The sequence below is a fragment of the Meles meles genome, chromosome 14, assembly GCF_922984935.1.
Source record: "Meles meles chromosome 14, mMelMel3.1 paternal haplotype, whole genome shotgun sequence".
In the NCBI taxonomy this organism is placed as follows: Eukaryota; Metazoa; Chordata; class Mammalia; order Carnivora; family Mustelidae; genus Meles; species Meles meles.
This window is the reverse complement of record NC_060079.1, coordinates 71,118,389-71,139,203: the sequence shown is the minus strand read 5'-3', so window position 1 is coordinate 71,139,203 and position 20,815 is coordinate 71,118,389. Positions and strand designations below refer to the sequence as shown.

Sequence of the window (20,815 nt, the reverse complement as noted above, 5' to 3'; positions counted from 1 at the left end):
TCTCCCCATTCCTTTTCTTTCTTTCTTTCTTTTTTTTTTTTTAAGATTTATTTATTTATTTATCTGGCGGAAAGAGAGCACAACTAGGCAGAAAGGCAGGGAGAGGGAGAAGCAGATTTTCCGCTGAGCAGAGAGCCCGATGTGGGGCTCGTTCCCAGGACCCTGGAATCATGACCCGAGCCAGAGGCAGTCACTTAACCGACTGAGCCACCCAGGCGTCCCTCCTCATTCTTTACTCACCCTCTTCCGCTCAGTTGGCCTCCCTGCCTGTTCTTGAACCCACTGGGCACGTGTCTGCCCTGCGCCCTTGCCTCTTGCTGGCTCCTGCATGCGGCACAGCTTCCGGGTCTGCACAGATGCCCTCGTGTGTTTGCGAAAGCCCCTTACTCAGATCCCTTCCCGACCCCCATGTAGGACTTTTCCCCTGTCCCTCTGTCCCCCAAGCAGGCTTATTTTTTTCTTCTTAGTACATAGGACTTGCACTCATGCTAATTGTTCATATTGTCAGTCTCCCTCCATGGAAACTCAACGGATTTTGTCTTCTTACCAAATTCATCGTGCCCAGAACAATGCCAGACATGTAGTCAGTGTTCAGTAAACATCAGGTAAGATGGTGAAATGCACGAACACTGTGGGAAAAGCTGCAGAAGGAAAGCAAAAAGCCCTGAGTTTTTTCTGGAAAGAAATGTTACTATTGTTACTATTTAGTCGCTTCGAAGTAGACCTTTTGCTGTTGATCACATACATGTATGATGCCCAGTGCCGAATGTCTCGGATGATAGGAGAACACGTTGTAAATCTTTTTTTCTTTTTCCCCTTCTGTCTCCGTGCAGGATTTACAGCTTTTGGAGGACGGAGATTTAACCGTGATAGGTGATCGGGGAGCCACGCTGAGCGGGGGGCAGAAGGCCCGGGTGAACCTCGCCAGGTACCCACAGTGTTGTTGTACGTGTTCTGTGCGCTGCTACTGGGGTGGCTGACCTGAGATCACCTGCTGCGGGGAGGTGGGGGGGGGACGGGGCGCACCTCAGTATTTCATGGGCTCTTGGAGTGAACGTGCCCCAGGTTGTTGAAGGCCACCACGACTGGGAGATGGGATCCCGGGAACCTGGAGCGTTCTCCCGTCCCATGTCCTCTTCTGTTTTCTAGAGCAGTGTATCAGGACGCGGACATCTACCTCCTGGACGATCCTCTCAGTGCAGTGGACGCAGAAGTTGGCCGGCACTTGTTCGAACTGTGAGTTGGTCCGTGTTTGTCCTTGCTGCTCTCGAACCATCCCGTAGAGTTTGGGGAAGAGGGCTTAGGGAAGCCGCGGTGCTTTGAAGACTCGCTTGTTCTGCTGTGGTGGCCCTCCTTCTCCTCCCTTCCTTCCACGGAAGATCCGTTTCAGAGAAATTTTTAGAGGAAGAAAAGGAAGGCCCAGATGGTGCTCGCTGCATGTGGCAGGAGTGGAGGACAGGCCTTAGGGGGTGAAGAAGTGGGGGCACCTGGGTGGCTCAGTGGGTTAAGCCTCTGCCTTCAGCTCAGGTCATGATCTCAGGGTCTTGGGATCCAGTCCCGCATTGGGCTCTCTGCTCAGCAGGGAGCCTGCTTCCTCCTCTCTCTGCCTGCCTCTCTGCCTACTTGTGATCTCTGTCTGTCAAATAAATAAGATCTTCAAACAAAAAAAGAAGTGGATGGCAGGTGTCCCCTTGCTGCTTACCCTTGATAACCAAGACACTGTTGATGGGCTAAGAAAGTGGATGTGCACTTTTTGTATCGAAGAATGGGCCTCGGGAACATGACCCTTGGCTCCCGGTTCTTTTCCTTCATCATTTTTGCTGGTGGCACCTTAGAAATGCCCGTGTCACATTCCTGTGGAATGGCCTCGCTGGTTTGTGCTAATGACCCTGTGGGTCAGGAAACACTCGGTGAAGACTGGCGTTTAAAAAATGCCTTATTCCGGGGGCACCTGGGTGGCTCAGTGGGTTAAAGCCTCTGCCTTCGGCTCAGGTCATGATCCCAGGGTCCTGGGATTGAGCCCCACATGGGGCTCTCTGCTCCGCAGGGAGCCTGCTTCCTCCTCTCTCTCTGCCTGCCTCTCTGCCTAGTTGTGATTTCTCTCTGTCAAATAAATAAAATATTAAAAAAAAAATTAAAAAAAAATTTAAAAAATGCCTTATTCCGTATCACAGTGTGGCTCCCGGGTTCTTACTAGAATCACTACGTAAGACCCCCACAGGTAGGGTTAACGTGAACTTGAAACCAGATCTCTAGAATCGAGCTCCCCTCCTGACTCTCACTTTGCGTCACTGGAGTTCGGTTTTGATGGCTCTTGCTTCGTCACCACCCGACTGAAGCAGAGCAGCTCTGAACCTATTCCGCACAGAGCGTAAGCTAACACGTGTCCGTGCCCCCTGCGGAGTCTACGCTGCCCTACTTGGAAGCATCGTGAGCTCGCTCTTGCTCAGATGGCCTCCGTGTCGACCACACTTACCTGACACTTACCTTCACCTCGTCAAAGCCAGGGAGCGCTTTGCAGGCACTTCTTGAAGCCCTAATGTGTGCCCTGAGGTAGATGTTCTTGCCAATCACGTTGCCCAAAACATCCGTTTACAAAGGAGGACTAAAGCCAGAGAAAGAGAGTTTCTCCCAGGCCTGGAGCTGAAAGTCCAGACGAGGGAGTTGGCCCGAGACCTCTCCCGCTGGCTGGCTGATGGCCGCCTTCGTACTCTGTCCTCACATGGTCTCCTCTCTGTGCGTGTGCACCTGTTGTGGCCTTCTCCTTAGGTCCTTTTTTTTTTTTTTTTAAAAAAAAAGATTTATTTAGTTGAGAGAGACCATGTGTACATATGATTTGGGGAGGGCAGAGGGAGAGAATCTCAAGCAGACTCCCGACTGGGCTCGGAGCCCAAAGTGGGGCTCAGTCTCACGACCCCCACGACTGTGACCTGAGCTGAAATCGGGAGTCAGGCGCTTAACCGGCTGAGCCATCCGGACGCCCCATCTCCTGATATCCTAATCTCTCCTAAGGATGCAGGTCAGATTGGGTGAAGGCCATCAAGGCCTCATTTTTTTTTTTTTTAATTTAATTGCCTATTTAGATGTCCTGTCACTAAATTCTCAAGTACAGCGGGTTAAGACATCAACATCTGAATTTTGGGGTTGTGGGGTGGTGAGACACAATTCATTTAAAGTCCTAAGTAGCCAAGTAAAGAGATTTTAGCAGAGATAGCCGTGTGGGGCAGCTCTGGGCTCCGGAGGCGAGGAGCCTGGGGCTCAGTGTCTCCTCAGTGGGGTTCCTAACGTGCTCCCCCGTTCCTCCCCCTGAATGCGTATGTATGACATGCTTAGGTCCGGGGTGACGGCAGGTCCTGGAGATGAATGATGGTGACGGTTGCACAGCAGGGCGAGTGACCACAGTGCCACTGAGAATACAGGCTTAAAAATGGTTGAAACGGTAACGGTTATCCAAATTTTACCACAATTTAAAGAAAAAGCATGTGGCGGTCGCGAATCGTGCAGAACGCGGAGAGCCGAGCAGCTGACACTTGCCGTGGCCTCCAGCTCTCCGATCGGACCCCCCCTCCCCTTCCCGTCCTGGTCCCGACTTGATGAATTTTCCCTCAGGAACGTGCCCTGTGGCTTGGGACTGAGTTCAGTGACAGGGCCCAGCGCTGTGACAGAGACTCCCCGTCCCACACCCTCGGCGGTGTCAGGAGCAGCCCAGCCTCCCTACCCCTGGAGCCTCACCCTGAAGTCACGAATGTGTGTCTCCCCATCCTGGGCGGGTCCACACGAGTTCTCCATCACTGTGAGAACACGTGCCACTGGCCATTGCGTTTGTGTCACTTGGGGGGAGAGAAGAAGGCGTTCTCCTTTGTGGGGATCAGGGTGCTTATCACAGAAGCTCCCCCAAGTTCTTCTTTCAACATGGGAAGTATTTATATAAAGTCCCCTCGCACCTTCCGCGTTTAATGGCTTTGGATATATACTTGATAGAAGCGAGCTTGTTAAAATTGTTGTTGGCTAATCAGAACCACGTTCTCTGGGGAAACGTAGGGCAGGGAGCACGAACGCAATTTAGGAAATCACTCAGCAGCAGCTGGAGAATGTTCTCAACGAGCTAGAAAATTGGACCAAACAATATGCTATGAAAGATGGCGGTTGTGTTGAGCTCAGCAATGTGAAGTGTTTTGTATTAAAAGTGAATGAATTACACTTCTCCTCGCCATTAACGGTTCACTCCGGTCGTGAATATATATATCCAAGGTCATTAAGGTTTGCGAGTTTCATGACGGTAGGTTGTAAACATTGACGTGGGTCCTGTCCCATGCGGTGGGGGGAGGGGTACAGAGGCCCTTAGGTGAACGGGTTTTGGTCTAAGCTGTTCTAGCGGTGGAGCTTGTCGTATTTTAGAAAGGCCCCCACACCCCCGTGTCCCGCATAATCAGTTCTTTGAGTCTGTCCGGATGGGATCGCCCCACGCTGTCCCTGCTCTGTTTGCCTTCGTTGTCCCAGGCCTTCACGTGCGGGTGCGGCTCCGCTGGCCTCAAATGCCGACCAAGGTCCTTTGCAGTCTGCCCTGTACCCTGTTCGCACACATCCTCACCATGTGCCCTTGTGTCTTCCCCCAGCCTGCGGTGCCCTTCACTTGGTCCCTGGTGAGACCCCCCCCCCCCACCCCCCGCCACCAGCTCCATGGTGAATGCACAAAGGCACCAGGTGCAGGTGGTTTCTGTCCCCAGAGCCGTCGCCCCTGTTATACCTCCCTGCAGGGTTGCTCTGCTCAGATAATCTTACGGTCCCCTTGTCCCCTACCTCCCAGATTGCAGCTGTTACCTTGCTTTCTCTTCGTGACACGCATCCTACCCGGAGAGTACGTTTTCTGTATTTGTTGAATGTGCCTCCCTCCACACTGTGCAGGACATTCTCTGTTTTCTTGTCCTCTGGCTGTGTCCTCTCTCCACTTAGACCAGTGGCTGGCACCTCACCTCTGTCGACGGAGTGAAGGAGGGTAGTGACTCTCTTACTTGTATCCCCTCTACCTCAGCAAATGGCTTAACACCGCCCTTACACAGGCTGAGGGTTAAATAACTTCTTACTGAATCACTCTTTTTTTTTTTTTTAATGGCATGACTTGGGATTTTTTACTCTTAAAAGTTTGGCAAATAGAGTATTTTCCTGGGGATGTTGATTAAAAAGCATAATTCAGAAAAAATTTAAAGCCATCACCTAATGGCATCATCGTAATTATATTCCTTTCTCTGTGGTGGGTGTTAGGAGGAAAATATTGTAAAACTTTCCCAGTAGCCCAGCTTGGACATAGCGACCCATCAGATTCGGTTCATACCCCGTCAGGGACTGCCGGCATGGAATTTTGAATTAAGGAGAAACAATTCCATTAAATGCTTTAGTGCTAAGCTGGAAGAGGGGTTTACTGGGTCAGCAAACTTAGGATGGAAAGCCACACCTGGGGCCGTCAAAAGGGAAACAGTGCTTTTGGACACAAAGAATGGGGTAATAGTATTTATGTCGACAGCCTGGGGTCTGCTGATCTCAGGCCCAGTCTCAGAAGTGTCCTCTTAGGACTTTGCTGTCCTGAGTCCAAAGCAAAGGGCCCCTTGTGGTTAGGGAAGAGGGTGAACAGACCGTTTACCGTGTGGATTAGGGCTCTTCCCACAACATGCCCTGTGCGTTGTCAGCAGACGTATTTTGAGATGAAGGAACTGAGGTTCACAGAGGTCTGGTAGCTCCCTGACCTTGTCAGGCTGATCAGAGGGCTTTGAACTTCAGTCTGGGTGCTTCTAGAACTCTCGATCTGACCTACACGTGCAGGTGGAGTTGTGGCCCACGTTGCTGAGATTTTCTCTGCAAGGGCTTGGGGGCCCAGAGCTTGTCCCTGGGGCCCCGCCTGTGGTCAGAGGGGCCCCCACCTGGGCCACCCACTTAGTTGGAGAGGATGCAGACCGTGGTGGAGTGGAGCTCCTAGGGGTCTACATTTAAAATGAGCAGTTTGAGGGGTTACTGTACAAAAATACCTGAGTACTGAGAGAATTGGCGTGTCCTTTGAACCATGGGATGATTTCCACTACGATTTGGGCCATTTGGATTCTCTTCTTTCATACTCCTATTGGGCAGGTTTTCAGTCCTAATGAAGGGCGATGTGCTCCCAGGATGGGACTGTGGGGACATTGCAGACACTAATTGAGGCCATGCCAGCGTTCGTCTTCTAATAGTATCTGGGAAGAAGTGTGTAGAAAATGCACTTTGAAGGTGCTTGGGTGGCTCAGTCTGTTAAGCATCTGCTTTCAGCTCAGGACATGATGCCCGGTTCTGGGTTCTAGTCCTGCGGCAGGCTGTGCACTTGGCAGGGAGTCTGCTTAGGGATTCTCCCTCTCTTGCTCTGCCCCCTTCCTGCTCTTGCTCTCGCTCTCTCTCCAGCAAATAAACAAAGCTTAGAAGAAAAAGAAAATGCACTTTGGTGAAGTTTACTGAGGAGTTAGGATTTCCTTTTGGCTGGTATATATATATATATCATAAGTCCTAATCAATCACCTAGGAGACAAAAATGGAAACATTTTTGTATGACATAGATCCCTCCTTCTCGCATTCCTATACAGGGATGAAATAACTCGTATTTTCGCTTAGTCAGGTTTGGAATCTCAGTATTGCTCAATCGTTTTCCATCATGAAATATATAAATAATTGTTGAGTTTTTGTTGGGGGGGGTACCCTTAGCACTTGGTGGCTTCTTCACTAGACTGCTTTTTAGAATCTCTTAGCGGAGCTGGACTCGACTTTGCTGCTGATAGATGTGGGGACCTGGTGGGGTTCATTGACTGACACTTATTTGTATTTGCGCTGGTGCTTACGCTACAGATCTTTGTTTCCTGTGCTGTCTTTGTCTCATTGTGTTTTCAGAATGTGTGTTTTCCCATTTGGAGTACCCCCATTAACACGGTTTCTGCATACTGTACCTTTTACATTTATAGGTGTATTTGTCAAACCTTGCACGAGAAGATCACAATCTTAGTGACTCACCAGTTGCAGTACCTAAAAGCTGCAAGTCAGATTCTGATATTGAAAGATGTAAGTAATTTCTAGAAGTCGGTGGAGCTTGCTAGCACTCAGGTGTGTTGAAGGTGAGACCTCCCAGCAGGTCTCCTCTTGGGTTTGTGCGAAACTCCCTCTCCTTCCTCACTTCTGCGTCCCGCTCTCCCCAGAGCTCATACTCATGCCTTTTGAGCATGAATCCAAAGACATGTAGAAATGGAACTATTGCATTTTGAGCCCTTGAGCCCTCAAGTAGATAAAACTGCTACCTCAGAGTTATAAATTATAGCTCTTCTGGCAAAATTGTTGGGGATAATGGTGCTATTTTATTTAGAGGTTCTGTTTTCCTATTCCACAACATAGGTTAAACTGTATTATTTGGAAATCCGAGCTACCAAGACATGCTTGTGTCTTTGTCATCTGCAGTGTATTCATAGAGTGTCCGCCACGGATGGTGGCCGTGGCTGGAAAGCTGAGGCCCCCCCCCCCCCCGGTGGAGACGTGCTCTCCAGGGTCTCGTCAGTTGCTGGTCTCCCAGCACAGGGCTTTGCGCGTGCCCAGTACTGGGAGAGTCTGTGCAGTAATAAGTCCGACCAGTCCCTGCCATCACGGAGCTTCCATCTGTATGGGGAGAGATGTAAGGAAGGAGTTGGGTGGGAGGTGGCTGATCTCATGACTGCCTCCCTGGGGATATGGTGCCTCAGGGGACCTGAGTGACATGAAGGTGCCGGCTGGGCGGTCACCTGGGGGAGAGGCAGCTGAGGCAGGGGGACCAGCTGTGGGGCCCTAAGGAAGGACCTCACCTTGGCCTGTTGGGGAAATGGCCGGGTAGCCATGTCTGAGGCAGAGGTCATGGGGAGTGTGAGGGAGGTGGACTGGGAGCAGCGGGTTGGAAGCCACTGGGCAGTCCCCGGCAGAGGAGGGATATGGTCTGAGGCATGGCTTGCAAAGATGCCTCTTGGCGTTTGCTGGAGGGCCAACAACAGAAGCAGAGGTCTCAGTAAAGTTCAGAAGACGGACGCGTGGGCTCAGGTGGTGGGTCAGTGTCAAGAGGGGCCATCACAAAGCACCACAAAGTGGGGAGCTTCATCTCCAGAAGGTTATCACCTTCACCCTTCTGAAGGCTACCATTCCAGAACCGAGGCCCTGGCGGTGTCCTGCTCTCCCTGAAGGCTCGTGTGGAGAGTCCTTCATTGCCTCTCCCAGCTTCTGGTGTTGGCCAGCTGTCCTTGCTGTTCTTGGCTTGTAGCCGCGGCCCTATGGTCTATAGCTCTGTAGTCACGTGGTGGTGGCTGCGTCCGAACTCTCCTCCTACAAGGACATCCGCCATATTGGCTTTGGGGTCTACCCTACTCCAGCATGACCGCAGCGTCATCCCATCTACAAAGATCTGTTTCTAAATTAGGTCCCATCTGTAGGTATCCCGTTTGGGCCTCACATGTATTTTCTTGGGCAGGGGGCACCATTCAACCCCCAACAGCTAGCATGGGTTTTGTTGGGGGGGGGGTGGAAATGAGTGAGAATTTTCTGACCTTGGTGGTGGTTTGATGTTTCACTCCTTGGCATGTTTGCCTGAAAGCCTCAGCCCCTTGGTCATTAACCCTGGTCTGCTGCCTCAGGCTCTTGGTCAGAGCCTTGCTTCCTCAAACCAGGTTCTGCTCTATGGAGGAGGGCAAGAGCACAGAAACTGCCTCTTTTGAAGCAGTTCCCCGTGTCGGCTCTTCTGCGGCTCTCCGGGACTAGGAAGCTTCGACTGCCCCATCTGGAGACACTTTGTCTCATGCACAGAGGGAAGAAGCGAGTTGAACCCCAGTGTGGGCGGGATTATTGAGGACGGAACCGGGGGGCAGTAGAATAAGCTGGTCAGCCAGTCCCCTCACTGCTCTTTTCTGAGGACCACACTGCCGGTTTCAGTCCTGTCAGACCACCCATTCGTCCACTGGTGAGCTCCCCTGGATGAGTTGGATCCCTCCCTACTGTCGGTCCGGTCCTTCTCTAGCTGCCGAGCAGGGCTGGATGTCCTCACATCCCCCTGGAAATGGCTGGTGCGGGGCTGCCGACCGAGCTTGCCGTCTCCCTCTAGACCCCTAGTCGTTTCCTTGTGCACCTGCACTTCCTGAGTCAGAAGTGGTAATTTCATTAAACAAGGCATATGAATTTTGCCTCCCAAATGGAAAAAGACACACACTATATCATGAATAATTTTTTTAATGCTCCAGGATCAGACTGGTTCCCAAAAGCTTCGTTGGGTTTCTTTCTCAGTGGCCCACGGCAGGGCACAGGATGGGCAGGGTACCAGCCGCGGTCCCGGGCTGCCTCCCTTCCCCTGGCCGGCCGTCCCCTGAGCCTTCCCTCCTTTGCTTTGTTTGGCACCCTGAGATTTCACCCAGGATTTTGTCTGCCACTGAGTAGAACCACTGCGTATTCTTTTCTGGGGTTGAGAACCCACGGAAGACACCTGCACATTATTTCCCGTGACTTGGTAAGGAAAGGAGCTGTGCAGTGTTGTGTCACGTGGGTTTCAGGAAAATTATTTCATATGCTGGAGCTTAAAGGAATTGCTTGACTTCAGAAAGCCTAGCTGGCTGCTTGTGGTTGGCGCTTCCCAAGCTTAATTTTCATGGAATCCAGTGTGTTGACTCTGGCTTAGGGTTTGGTTTGCTTGTGACGACAGAAACCACCCCCCCCCCCCCCAACCAAGGCATTAGAGTCACCCCAGTCAGATGGTCACCCGTGTTAATGACTTTAGCAGGTGGAGTATTGAATTCTAAGCTGGGAGCTTCCTGAGTTTGTGGGCAGCTGTAAAGACGACCTCCCACGTGTCTGGTCTCAGTGTGGCACGTGATACGGTGGCCATGGCCAGCAGAGAGTCGATGGGGGACTCTGACCACGCACAGGTGACCACATAGTGTCAAGCTTTGTTCTTCCCTGGAATTCCCTCCCTGGCTTGACCTCGTTCTTTTAAATACATAACACCTGCCTCACTTTCCATGTCGTCTAAGAAAACCGTACTGGTATTCCCACCAGCATCGAACTTTTTACTTCTTTAAATGCCTGTGGTAGTTCGCAACCCCCATCCCTAACGCAGCGTTCCAGGGCACCTCCCACGGGGTTTGACAGAGATCAGAACACTCGGTTCGGTGTCCAGTCGAGTTGCGCTCCATGTGTCAGCCAGAATTCCAGGCCTAAGGGCAATTCTCTTATGAAAATGGTAACTTAAGACCAATTAACTTTCTTTGATTAGCGTTAGATGAGTGTTATCAAAGGCGCGTGAACTCCTGTCAAATTCTTTTATTTTTATATTAGGGCAAGATGGTACAGAAGGGCACTTACACGGAGTTTCTGAAATCTGGGGTGGATTTCGGCTCCCTTTTAAAGACGGAGAACGAGGAGGCTGACCAGAGTCCTGCTCCAGGATCTCCCGTCCTGAGGACTCGGAGCTTCTCCGAGTCTTCCATTTGGTCCCAGCAGTCGTCCAAACCCTCGCTGAAAGACAGTGCGCCGGAGGTGCAGACGGTGAGTTCTCCTCTCGCCACGGGCCCTGGTCCTGTCTGCTCTCAGTGTCCTCACGTGTCTTCATTCTGCTCTGCGCATGACCCCTTCCCTGGTCCTAAAGTGGATCCTATGGTTCCAAGGCCTTATTCCATGGACTTGGTAGAATTAAAACGGGATGAAGGGAGCAGGCCGGATCCTCCTTCAGGTGTTGGATGGAGAATGTCGGGGGCTTCAAGTTCCAGAACCACATCTCAGCCATCTTAGAAACCACAGAGGGCCACAGACACCCAAGGACATCCTTGGCTTCTGTGAACCTACAGGGCATTCTTTATTCTTCGCACAGCCTCACGGAAATGCCCTGCCTCTCCCTTAAAAATATGCGTAGGTGGTCCTCAGTATCCAAACCCCCACGATCCAATTGTAGGAGCCTGGATGATCCTGGTAAGGATGCAGACGAGTCCTGCGGGAGAACTCACTCTCTGAAATTTAGGAACCAAAGACCACATGCTCTCCCCGGTATCCCGATGCCCGTTCCTCTTGCCCTTTGAACTGTTTTCTGTATTTGGCTCATAGTTTGAGCTCCTGCGATCTTTTGTGTTTCCATCCCTGGGGGACGCCAGTAATCTGTGGTGGTACGTTAGCTTCACGGCATCTTGTGTATTATTGTGGAATAAGCTTCTGCATTTATATGTGAATCGGGTACATCGTCCCTGTGCTGAAGTCGTGACGTTCCCCTTTCAGCGAAGTGAATGACCTCGTACAAACAACATTTCCTCTTTGCTCATAGATCCCTAGAATGGGATGGGTAGGTCCCACGGTGACTGCATAATGGTTTGGTGAGATCCTTGGACACCCTTCCCCTGAGGATGGAAGACGGGCCTCTCTGCTCCTGGCTTTGCCAGCGGGGCGCACTGTAGAACTTTTGAAGTTTGGGGGTACGTTATACAAAATTTTGTCTCTTACTGCCTTTTCCCCCCCCTTTTCCCTTCTCAGAATGAGAACATACCGGCTGCTGTGTCTGAGGAGAGTCGTTTAGAAGGAAAAGTCGGTTTTAAGGCCTACAAGAATTACCTAATGGCCGGCGCTCACTGGCTGGTCATCGTGTTCCTCATTCTGTTAAACGTCATAGCTCAGGTAAACAAGGGCATTTACTTTGTTTGTGGCCTCAGCCTGGTACAGCTTACGCTCTCTATGTTTACTCTCATTACTGTATTTTGCAGTCCACTTGGATATGCCTTGAAACGTGGTATCTTGGGGGACAGAGTAACTGATTTTTACTGGTGATGCGTGGACATGGCAGAAAGCTTCTAGGGGTTTTTTTAAAAAAAAAAAAGATGTCTTTTTTAAAGATTTTAAAATGTAACGTGCACTCACTTGCCGTGCTGTTACTTAGGGTGTTGGGCTTCGTGTAGACCAGAGCGGGAAGAACTGTGTCCGTTTTCCAGGGCCTTTTGACGGTCCCCTTGGGTGAGGGAGAGTGTTGAGGTGCTAAGTGGCGTAATCTTTTCGCCTCCCTCTTCTAGGTCGCCTACGTTCTTCAGGACTGGTGGCTCTCCTTCTGGTGAGTTGCTTCCGGTCTCCTGGTCGGGGCCACAGAGTCAGGTGGAAATGGGGCTCGTTCAGCCTCCTATCCTGATCCTCCCTTAGTTTCCCACAGAGAAAGAAAACTAAAGTTCTTGCTGGTGGAGTATGGCCCTCCCATAGTCTCTCCCCATGTTGGATCCTCAGACAGTTTTGAGAACTGAAAGTTTTTTGTTTTTTTTTAAAAGCTTTTATTCATTTATTTGACAGAGATAGCAAGAGAGGGAACACAAGCAGGGGGAGTTGGGGAGGGAGAAGCAGTCTTCCCGCAGACCAGGGAGCCCGATATGGGGCTCGATCCCAGGACCCTGGGATCATGATCTGAGCCGAAGGCAGAGGCTTAACGACTGAGCCACCCAGGCGCCCCTGAAAGTTGAATTTTTATAAGGTGGATGTACCTGGGGCACGGCACGCTTTTCTAGCATAAATCATGTCTCCCAAATTCAGGCTAACTTTTTTGGTTTCTTTTTGTACTTATCTAAATTCCATCTCTAGTTGAATATTTTTTTTCCCCTCTGTTTCCCACAGGGCAAATGAACAAAGTGCCCTGAATGTCATGGTAAATGAAACAGAAAATGTCACTGAGAAGGTCGATCTTGCCTGGTACTTAGGAATTTATTCAGGTAAAGTTTAATCATTCGGTTTATTATCCGGGAGTCTGAGGTGCTTACAATGAGCCTGTGTGAGTAACTAGGGCTTCCAGGAGTAATTCAGTAATGTCTTAACAGATTAAGAGTCTGAGTCGCATTTACTCTGTGAATTAATTAGAATAATTATTTTTAAAATCTACTAGAAGAAAGAGGTTGAATGAAGACTCTTAATTTGCTCTGTACTGGATTTTGGAAGTTAAACCAGGATTGAGCATTCAGAAAATCAGCCACTGGAAATTTGTGGCTATTGTCTATTCTAATGGGTTGCTTTAGCTAAATCTTATATCATTATTTGGATGGGCAAGGGGATTAGAAACGGATCCCCACCCTGTGGTTCGGATTGTTCCAATTCTGTCTGAATAAACCCCTGGCTTTTATTGAACTTGGATGAAATCCTCTGGCAGCAAGGTTCCCCCACATAAAAGCATTATTCCCTCGCAGGTATGCAAAGCTCCCAGCCCCACACTGCTCTTCTCTTGGGCTTCACTAATTACTTAAGAGAGAAGCTAAGCAGGAAAAAATCCTGTGTCTGGGAATTAGGATTCCTTCTCTTTCTTACCTTGAGATCACAATGTTATCGCATCCCCAACTGTGTGATTGATTTAACATTTGGCTTGCCAGACTAATATTAACAGAGCACTCTGTTTTCACACGAGTGCTTAGAATATAGGTAGCATCACATACTTTGTAATGGAAAGCCTCATCTAAAATTTTAAATATTCTCCCCGGAAACGCTCGTACAAGCTTTCTGTAAAGATAGAGCGAGCGATCTTTGTGAAAACCTACTCACTGAAATTTGGTATTTATTTCGTGGAGCACTCGCTAAGAAACCCTGAACACATGAGCCGTTTACCTTCCACGTTGGTGGGGCCCGGGGGGCCCGGAGGGAGGAAGGAACTGTTTACTGCACATTCAAGTGGGATGGGCGGTGTGTGTGGGGATGTGTGCCCAGGAAAATGCCTGTGGACAGAGTTGACGCATTGGAGCAGCTCTAAGCGTGTAAACAACAGTAAGGTGTCCGCTGAAGGGGAAAAGTGCACTTGATGGGGTCTTTTTCTCAGAAATTACCCCTGGTCTGTTTAGTGTTGGGAGTGCAGGAGATAGGTACTCATTTGTGTCCATAATAAAATCCGTAATTTAAATGATTTTTGTTCATTTAAAGATGCTTCGTGTTTTTGTATAAAACACTTGGGGGGAGAGATTATTGCTCACTGAGATGATTTCATGCGAACCCAGAATTTGTATTTTCTTGCGGTTCAGTTGAGAGATTTTCTACTTGTCACTTAATACGGTATTTTCTTATTCTTTAGAAGCCACCTGGGTATTTGCTACAAAGAGATGGGACATCATTTGCCCTGTTCCCTGTTAACTCACATGCCGGCGTCCGAACATACCGCGGTTTTAGATTATGAGATGTGTAAATAGTAAACCTCAAAATGTGGAGAAGGGCAGATCGAGTAGTTTTTATAATTCTCTCTCTTTCTTCTGAGTTTTTAATAGAACTTGTAATTGAATTAGGAAAGCCTAGCATGAAATTGTGGTTTACACCTGATTTTTTTTTACTTAGATATAGTTTCTCTTTAATGAGAGAAAAAGAAATTATGTTCTTTACAAACGTATCTTACAAATGCATTGAACTCTTACAGAATCCATGGTGTTTTATGGAATAAAATACTTAATATCTTTCTAAAGTGCCGGACGTGCTTTGGCATCGCTGAAGAAAGGAGATGTTCTTTGAGCGATGTTTCTTTCTTTCAGGTTTAACGGTGGCTACTGTCCTTTTCGGCATAGCGAGATCTCTGTTGGTATTCTACGTCCTCGTTCATTCTTCGCAAACTCTGCACAACAGAATGTTCGAGTCCATTCTGAGAGCTCCGGTGTTGTTCTTCGATAGAAACCCAATAGGTAAGTCAGACACCCGAGTTCCTCAGTTGCTCTGCCTTGTTGACACAGTTAGTGTCTGGCCACATTTCAGCATCTGGAAAAGGAGGAGAGGCTTGGAAGAAATGGCTCTGTGTGTTGATTCCTTTTCTACAAAAAGCTCCACTGATGGTTTGCCTCCTGCCAGACAAACTCTGACAATGAGGGGCCTAGAAACTTCTATTCCAGTGTTTGTGGAAAATAAATGAGTGTTCGCTTTGCACATAGATCGGCAGCAGTAAGGTCCTTGACATGAGTGCACCCGGAAGTGCCTTCGTGGTTGACGCCTCCAGCCCGAGGCCCTTGACTTGTCTTGCTTCCGAAGGCAGCCCCCTGACCCGCCTTCCTGTGAAGAGTCAGTCCCTCCATGCGTGTTCCCTCTGTTCAGGCCCAGCGTGGCTTTTTTTCTGCAGGGGACCTCCCAGGCAGGGAGGTGGGCTGGCTGTTCAGTAGCCGTGTGACCCGGCGGAAGCGTGTCGATGCTGCCAGGCAGGCGAATCTCAAAGCGGGATGTTGTAGTGATCAGTGTGGACTGTGGATCCAGCTGCTTGGGTTCAGACTTGGTGCCAGCTACTAATTCTAAGAGCTGTTGTGGTTCTGTTAATCCTCACGTGCTAGTTACTTAATTTCTCTGTGCCTCGGTGTTCTTACCTGTGAAATGGGGATGCTGTGTACTTACACTCCCTTAGCAAGATGCCGTGGAACTAAGGGATGCCTGGGTGGCTCAGTCGGTTAAGCGTCTGCCTTTGGCTCAGGTCTTGATCCTGGGGTCCTGGGATCGAGTCCCGTGTCGGGCTCCCTGCCCCGCGGGGAGCCTGCTTCTCCCTCTGCCTGCCACTCCCCCTGCTTGTGTGTGCACACTCTATCTTACAATAAATAAAATCTTAAAAAAAAAAAAGATATTGTGGGAATAAAGCAGATCAGTACATTCACGCGGCTCAGAGAGAGAGAGTCAGCACCTATGGTATCTTAGCTATAGTGACGACATGGTGGGTTGCAGTTTCTGAGCTGCCCTTCGTGCTTCACGAGGCTGTCGTGAGGGTTAAATAAGACCGTTCCAGGAAAGCATTCTGTGCAGTTCATTCCGCATGTTTGTTTAGCCTGGGCCCTGTGTGCAGTGCACAGGCACGATGACCCGCAGAGGCCCCCAGGAGCGTGCGGTCTTGTTGCGGCTGCGGTGAGACGGGGACTTACGAATCTGACACCAGGAAGCTGCTCCACTCTGCCAGTTACTTTGAGAGCTACAGTCATAAAGTTTGGAGCATTAAGTGGGGCTGCATCTCTGTTATCACAGCCTCTGAATGCTCGTGGCCACGGTTAATCGGACTCTTCCCGTTCAAGACCTGCAGGCTTCTCCACATGCTGATTTATTTATTATTCAAGGATTTGGGACCGAGTCTCAATCTTCAGGGTCGCTGATCTTAGAGCGGCACACTACTCTTAACCTTGCCTCCCCCCTCCCATATCTGTTAGCCGGGCCTCATTCCTTCAAGAAAACAGAAGCCCAAGGAAAGACTCCAAAGATAGGCTTCGTTGACCCAGCACGTTAAGGAGCCCTGAATTATTTATTCTTTTTGGTGGTAGAGTAAAAAAAAATTTTTTTAATTAAAACTATCTTAAGTGGTAGACTTTACCATTGGATTAAAATTTTTATAGTTTTTAATCTAAGGGGAAGAACAAGCCAAAGGCTTGAATTATGGTTTGTAGTAGACATCATTGATGGTATGTGTTTTAATGGTTATGTAATATTAACAAACAATTCCCCTCTAGAGTTGAGGGGCAGCTGGGCTCAATTGTTAAGTTCCCTTAAGTATCCACATGAAACGGATACAAGTGCTCGTGTGATGTCGTGTGCTGCCCCCTGCAGTTACAGAGTGTCCTCTGAGCAGCGTGGAGAGATCGGGAAGCACCTCGTTCTCTTCTCAGTACTTTGTCATTCAGAGCACCCTCTCAGGAAGAAGTCAGCCCATCTCCCATGAGCGCATGGTCTTGACAGTGTCCTAGAGTTTGGAAAAGAGAAGGTATAGGGAGGACTTTCCCCCGGGAGTAGTTTCCAGCTAGCGAGACTGGGGTTGGTGACTGGGGCTGCCGGCACCATACCCTCAACTGGATTTGCAGGTGTCCTGCTAGAATTCCCTTCCAGGGTCACTTTCAGTTCCACCTGTTCTGGAATATTCTCAGTGACCCTGATCTGGATTGTGGAAAGGTCTTTTCACCTTTGTTCACGGGTGCTCCCACCTGAAATGTGCTATCTCCCTTCTCATTGCCTCTCCCGTCTTGTTCATCAGTGGAAGATCCTTCGAACTTACCACTTCAGAGCTCTAATTTTTAACAAGGTTCCATCTCTCCAACCTCCACGACCAGTTTCTCTCCATTTTGAACCTATATGTGGTCGCATGAAGTTTATATACCTTATTTGCTTCTATAATGCACTATCTTATTACACACTGATTTTTTTCATAAACCAGTCGATCTTGGTTAGGGTAAAATTTGAGTTAGCTAGTGTGTCTTCTCAGAAGGGCAGAAGCCAGTTTTCTTTTTTTTCCCGTCCTTCCTCTATTTTTTACCGTTCCCTCCTCTGTGGATTTTGGTAATGCTATTGTGTGTGTATGTGAAAGAGCCGCACGTTCTCAGCTGTCCCAGCGTCTCCAGCACTTTCTGCTTGCACCTGGAGTGGAGGTGTGGCTTTGTGGATGTGATCTGTGTCCCTGTGCTGTGGGCTGCACCTGTCTCTTCCCTGATCAACATCTGTCTTCCGCCATCTCCGTTCTGTCAGATCTAAGACACAGGTAACACAAATCCCAGGTCAAAGGAGGATCAGTCAGAAATTAAGAGAATTCCTGTAGGCAGTGTAAACCATGTTTTCCTTGGACGGCCTGAGTTCGTTTTATTTTTTATGTCTGGCACAAGAGGGCAGCATGATCTATGGTATTTCAGGGATATAATCTGGGCACCGTATTGCAAAAACCTGTTTTATTTTGTATTTTATTTTATCTTATTTGATTTTATCTTTTTAAATTTAAAGCTTAGAAATGCCATTTTTTTATAGCTTGAGTCTGTATTTTGTACCGTTGATACAGAATTTGAAAGCCATTGTTGTGGGTCCTTATGTTTGAGACATTGAACTCTTGATGGATGAATGACAGTGTTGTCCCAGAATATCCGGCATTTCCAACAGGGTCGCTTGGATTTCTTAACTGACACCTTCTCACCTCGTACCTGGAATAGGCAGCCGCTGACATCTTGACTGGATATGTTTTAATTCCTAAGGGTAAGACTATGGTGGCTCATATGACATGAGTTTAGGGAAAACTAGGATCAGTTTCTTCAGTTTCCATCCATGCCAGCAGAGTCCGTAGAGATGTCCTGTTCTTATCCAGTCTCTAGAATTTCACCCTTCATTTTGGAGACGAGATGGAGAGTTGTCCTGTTTCTTCGTGCCTGGAAACGGCGACAGTACTTGGCTGAGTGCATCAGCCGTAATGGATTCCAGATAAATATTTGTTTGTTTGCATCCCGTTTGTTAATTTGGCTTTAAGAAAGGGAGCCGCAGATGTCAGTCATGCTGGTGTGTGTTTGTTCTCTCGGGGAAGTGCAAAGTTAACATTGGGCTGTGCCAGTGCGTTTGTGTCATAGGACCGATTTTTCTACAGCGGCGGGTGAGTTCTCTTGTTTAGGTGTCCAGCCTAAGAAGAGCACACACATGTATCCCCTCCCCTTACAGATTAAGTTAGGGCTAAAGTAGTATAAAAGGAAAAAAAAAATACAGTGATTTCTTCTCTCACTTTAATTCTTCTGGTGGAAGGTGCTTGTGCCCTGGAAACGTATGGAACGTGAATTGTGCGACACCTATGTGTGTCACCTCCTAATCCAAAGTCTAGAATTACCCAAAGGATTAAGATTTCTAATCTGAGTTGGAAATGAGGCTCTGGAGATGCCGTCACAAATCTGAGCTATCCTGAATTTGGGGGTATGCCTGGGTAGGAGTTGAGCGTTGGGCGGAGGTGAGTGGTGGAGGTTTGAACCATTGTTCTGTTTCTTGAACCTGGAAAGGGACACTTTAGCATCCACTACAAGCTGCTACTAAATAACTCGAGGAGAAGTGAAAAGTGACCCGAGAGCTGCGTGGCGAGGTTCTTGTCCTATCAGAAGAACTGTCTTGCTGGAGTCTTTATAAAATCAGTTGTCAACATTGTGCTGCCTTGCTCGAAAAAGAGTCATCAGCGGAGAAGCAAGATAATTGTAGGGATACCTCTCTGTTTATTCCGTTCAAATGGCCACTGGAGTTAGTGCTAAATGCATATTTTTAACAAGTATAATATTTCAGCACTGTCAAAATTACCTTGACGATAATAGGCCTGTTAAATTATAGCTCTATAAGTTAGGAGGGAAGATGGCTGTGCTTAGCACACATTAATCTATGCCTGTTCACACAAGTGATTCTGCTGAGCAGGTAGCATGTTAGAACAAGAAATACTGGTCCTAAAACCTCTGATTTATGGTAGGTGTTGTTTTGACACAGCATTGAGACGATTTACCAGGCAAGTCTTCGTGTTAAAATATTTCACTGGTGTCATCATTCGTCACCGACATAAATATTCAGTAGTGATGCCGGAAAATTGGTAATGTGCCCATTCATGCCAGATCACTGGCTGTGTTTCCTTTCAAGTGAGATCTGTTGTGGATATGGTTAAAAGAAACTATGGTTTTTCTTCCTTGAGAGCAGATGAGCTGGAAGAAATTGAGAGTAAGAATAACATCTATCCTGACAGCTTTCTTGTACTCATCTTGCCTAGGTTGCTTTTAATTCTGGCTTAAGTCCTACAGGCTTGCCCCCCCCCCCCCCGCCCCCTTCCTTGCTTGGTGCTCATTGTAAAGAACATATTTATATGTACATTAGTTAAAAAGGCTTTTCGTGTTCAAAGGAAGAAGTTAGTCATCATCTGAAAAGCTTTGTTGCAAAACAGAAACACACATTTCCCTTTTCTTTTTTTCCTTGTTAATAATAACAAATGCAAGTGACTCTAAAGGGAATGACACAAAAGATTGCATCAATCATAATGATTCTCAATAGCCGTATAAATATTGTTTTTTCAGGTTCGAATGAAATAGCTAATAGTTTTGAAGTAGGTGTGGCAATTAAGTCCTGTCGGCTTGTCACATATTAAAAATAATGTTTTTTCACATAACAATGGTTATATGTACTTAAACTCTTTATCAGGGTGATATTAAGTCATATTTTATGGGAGTTGCTTATTTACTGCTAATAGTATCATAAAAGCCTTTGTTAGGGGTTTAAATAGTTACATAGTTACATATGTTTGATTACTATTGTTATTTTGTCAGTAATCTCTGTAAAGGTGATGATTATAGCTCTTGTTCAGAGCTGGTAAATATTGCACCATTTTGATATACACTTTTAATCTATTAGAATGTTCTGATTACTCTTTAGTCCTTTTTTTTTTTTTCCCTCCACAATCATCGTACATGGAAATGCTGACAGCTTGGCAACAGAGAAAGCACTGTTTGTGGTTGTCCAATAAAAGGGCAGAAAGATAAGATTTGGGAAGCCTGCGCCTTGATCAAAGTGGGAATCCCGTCATAGCTCAGGAATTTGTTAAGTATGACATTTTACTTGTGTTCTTTTATTTCCCAGGAGAGTCCCCGTTAAGTGACATATGTATCATAATATAGAAGTTCTTCACTCTAGTATTTGTAACTACGATCGTAATATTCCCAAACTCCTCAGTTTTCATTAATTCCGTATTTGCGTTGCCTCGGTGTTCAGCCAGCTTGGAGCTAGGCAGATTTTGGTACTCAGGACTTCACTAATGTATCCCAATTTCTGGTGTTGGTGGGCTTAGTGCTCTGGCATTACCCTCTGGGGTGTGTGATTTATAGTAATTCAAATACTGTTATTTAACCCCCCCCCCCAAATCATAGGCCGATGATTACTTCAACTTTGTAGTTCTTTGTGACAGAAAACGCATTAAAGTATCTTTATGACATAGTTTATCACTTTTGTGCAACCGTTTCAAGAGAATCTGGAGTAGTATTTCTGGGCCGGTTTCAACCCAAATAAATATCCATAAATATATATAAAAGCACCGTGCTCTGACACGAGGTGGGAGTGG

At 47.8% G+C, this 20,815-nt stretch overlaps 1 protein-coding gene across 5 annotated transcripts in view; it reads left to right on the top strand.

Moving 5' to 3' along the window:
- The window catches only part of ABCC4 (ATP binding cassette subfamily C member 4), a 253,197-nt gene that overhangs the window by 102,424 nt on the left and 129,958 nt on the right, over positions 1–20,815 (top strand). For all 5 annotated transcript variants that reach the window (XM_045978081.1, XM_045978080.1, XM_045978077.1 and 2 more), the window contains 8 exons: positions 834–928; positions 1,150–1,236; positions 6,975–7,071; positions 10,342–10,551; positions 11,524–11,664; positions 12,054–12,091; positions 12,640–12,734; positions 14,520–14,666. In XM_045978081.1, coding sequence (XP_045834037.1) covers positions 834–928; positions 1,150–1,236; positions 6,975–7,071; positions 10,342–10,551; positions 11,524–11,664; positions 12,054–12,091; positions 12,640–12,734; positions 14,520–14,666 — 910 coding nt within the window. The remainder of the gene's footprint in view (positions 1–833; positions 929–1,149; positions 1,237–6,974; positions 7,072–10,341; positions 10,552–11,523; positions 11,665–12,053; positions 12,092–12,639; positions 12,735–14,519; positions 14,667–20,815) is intronic.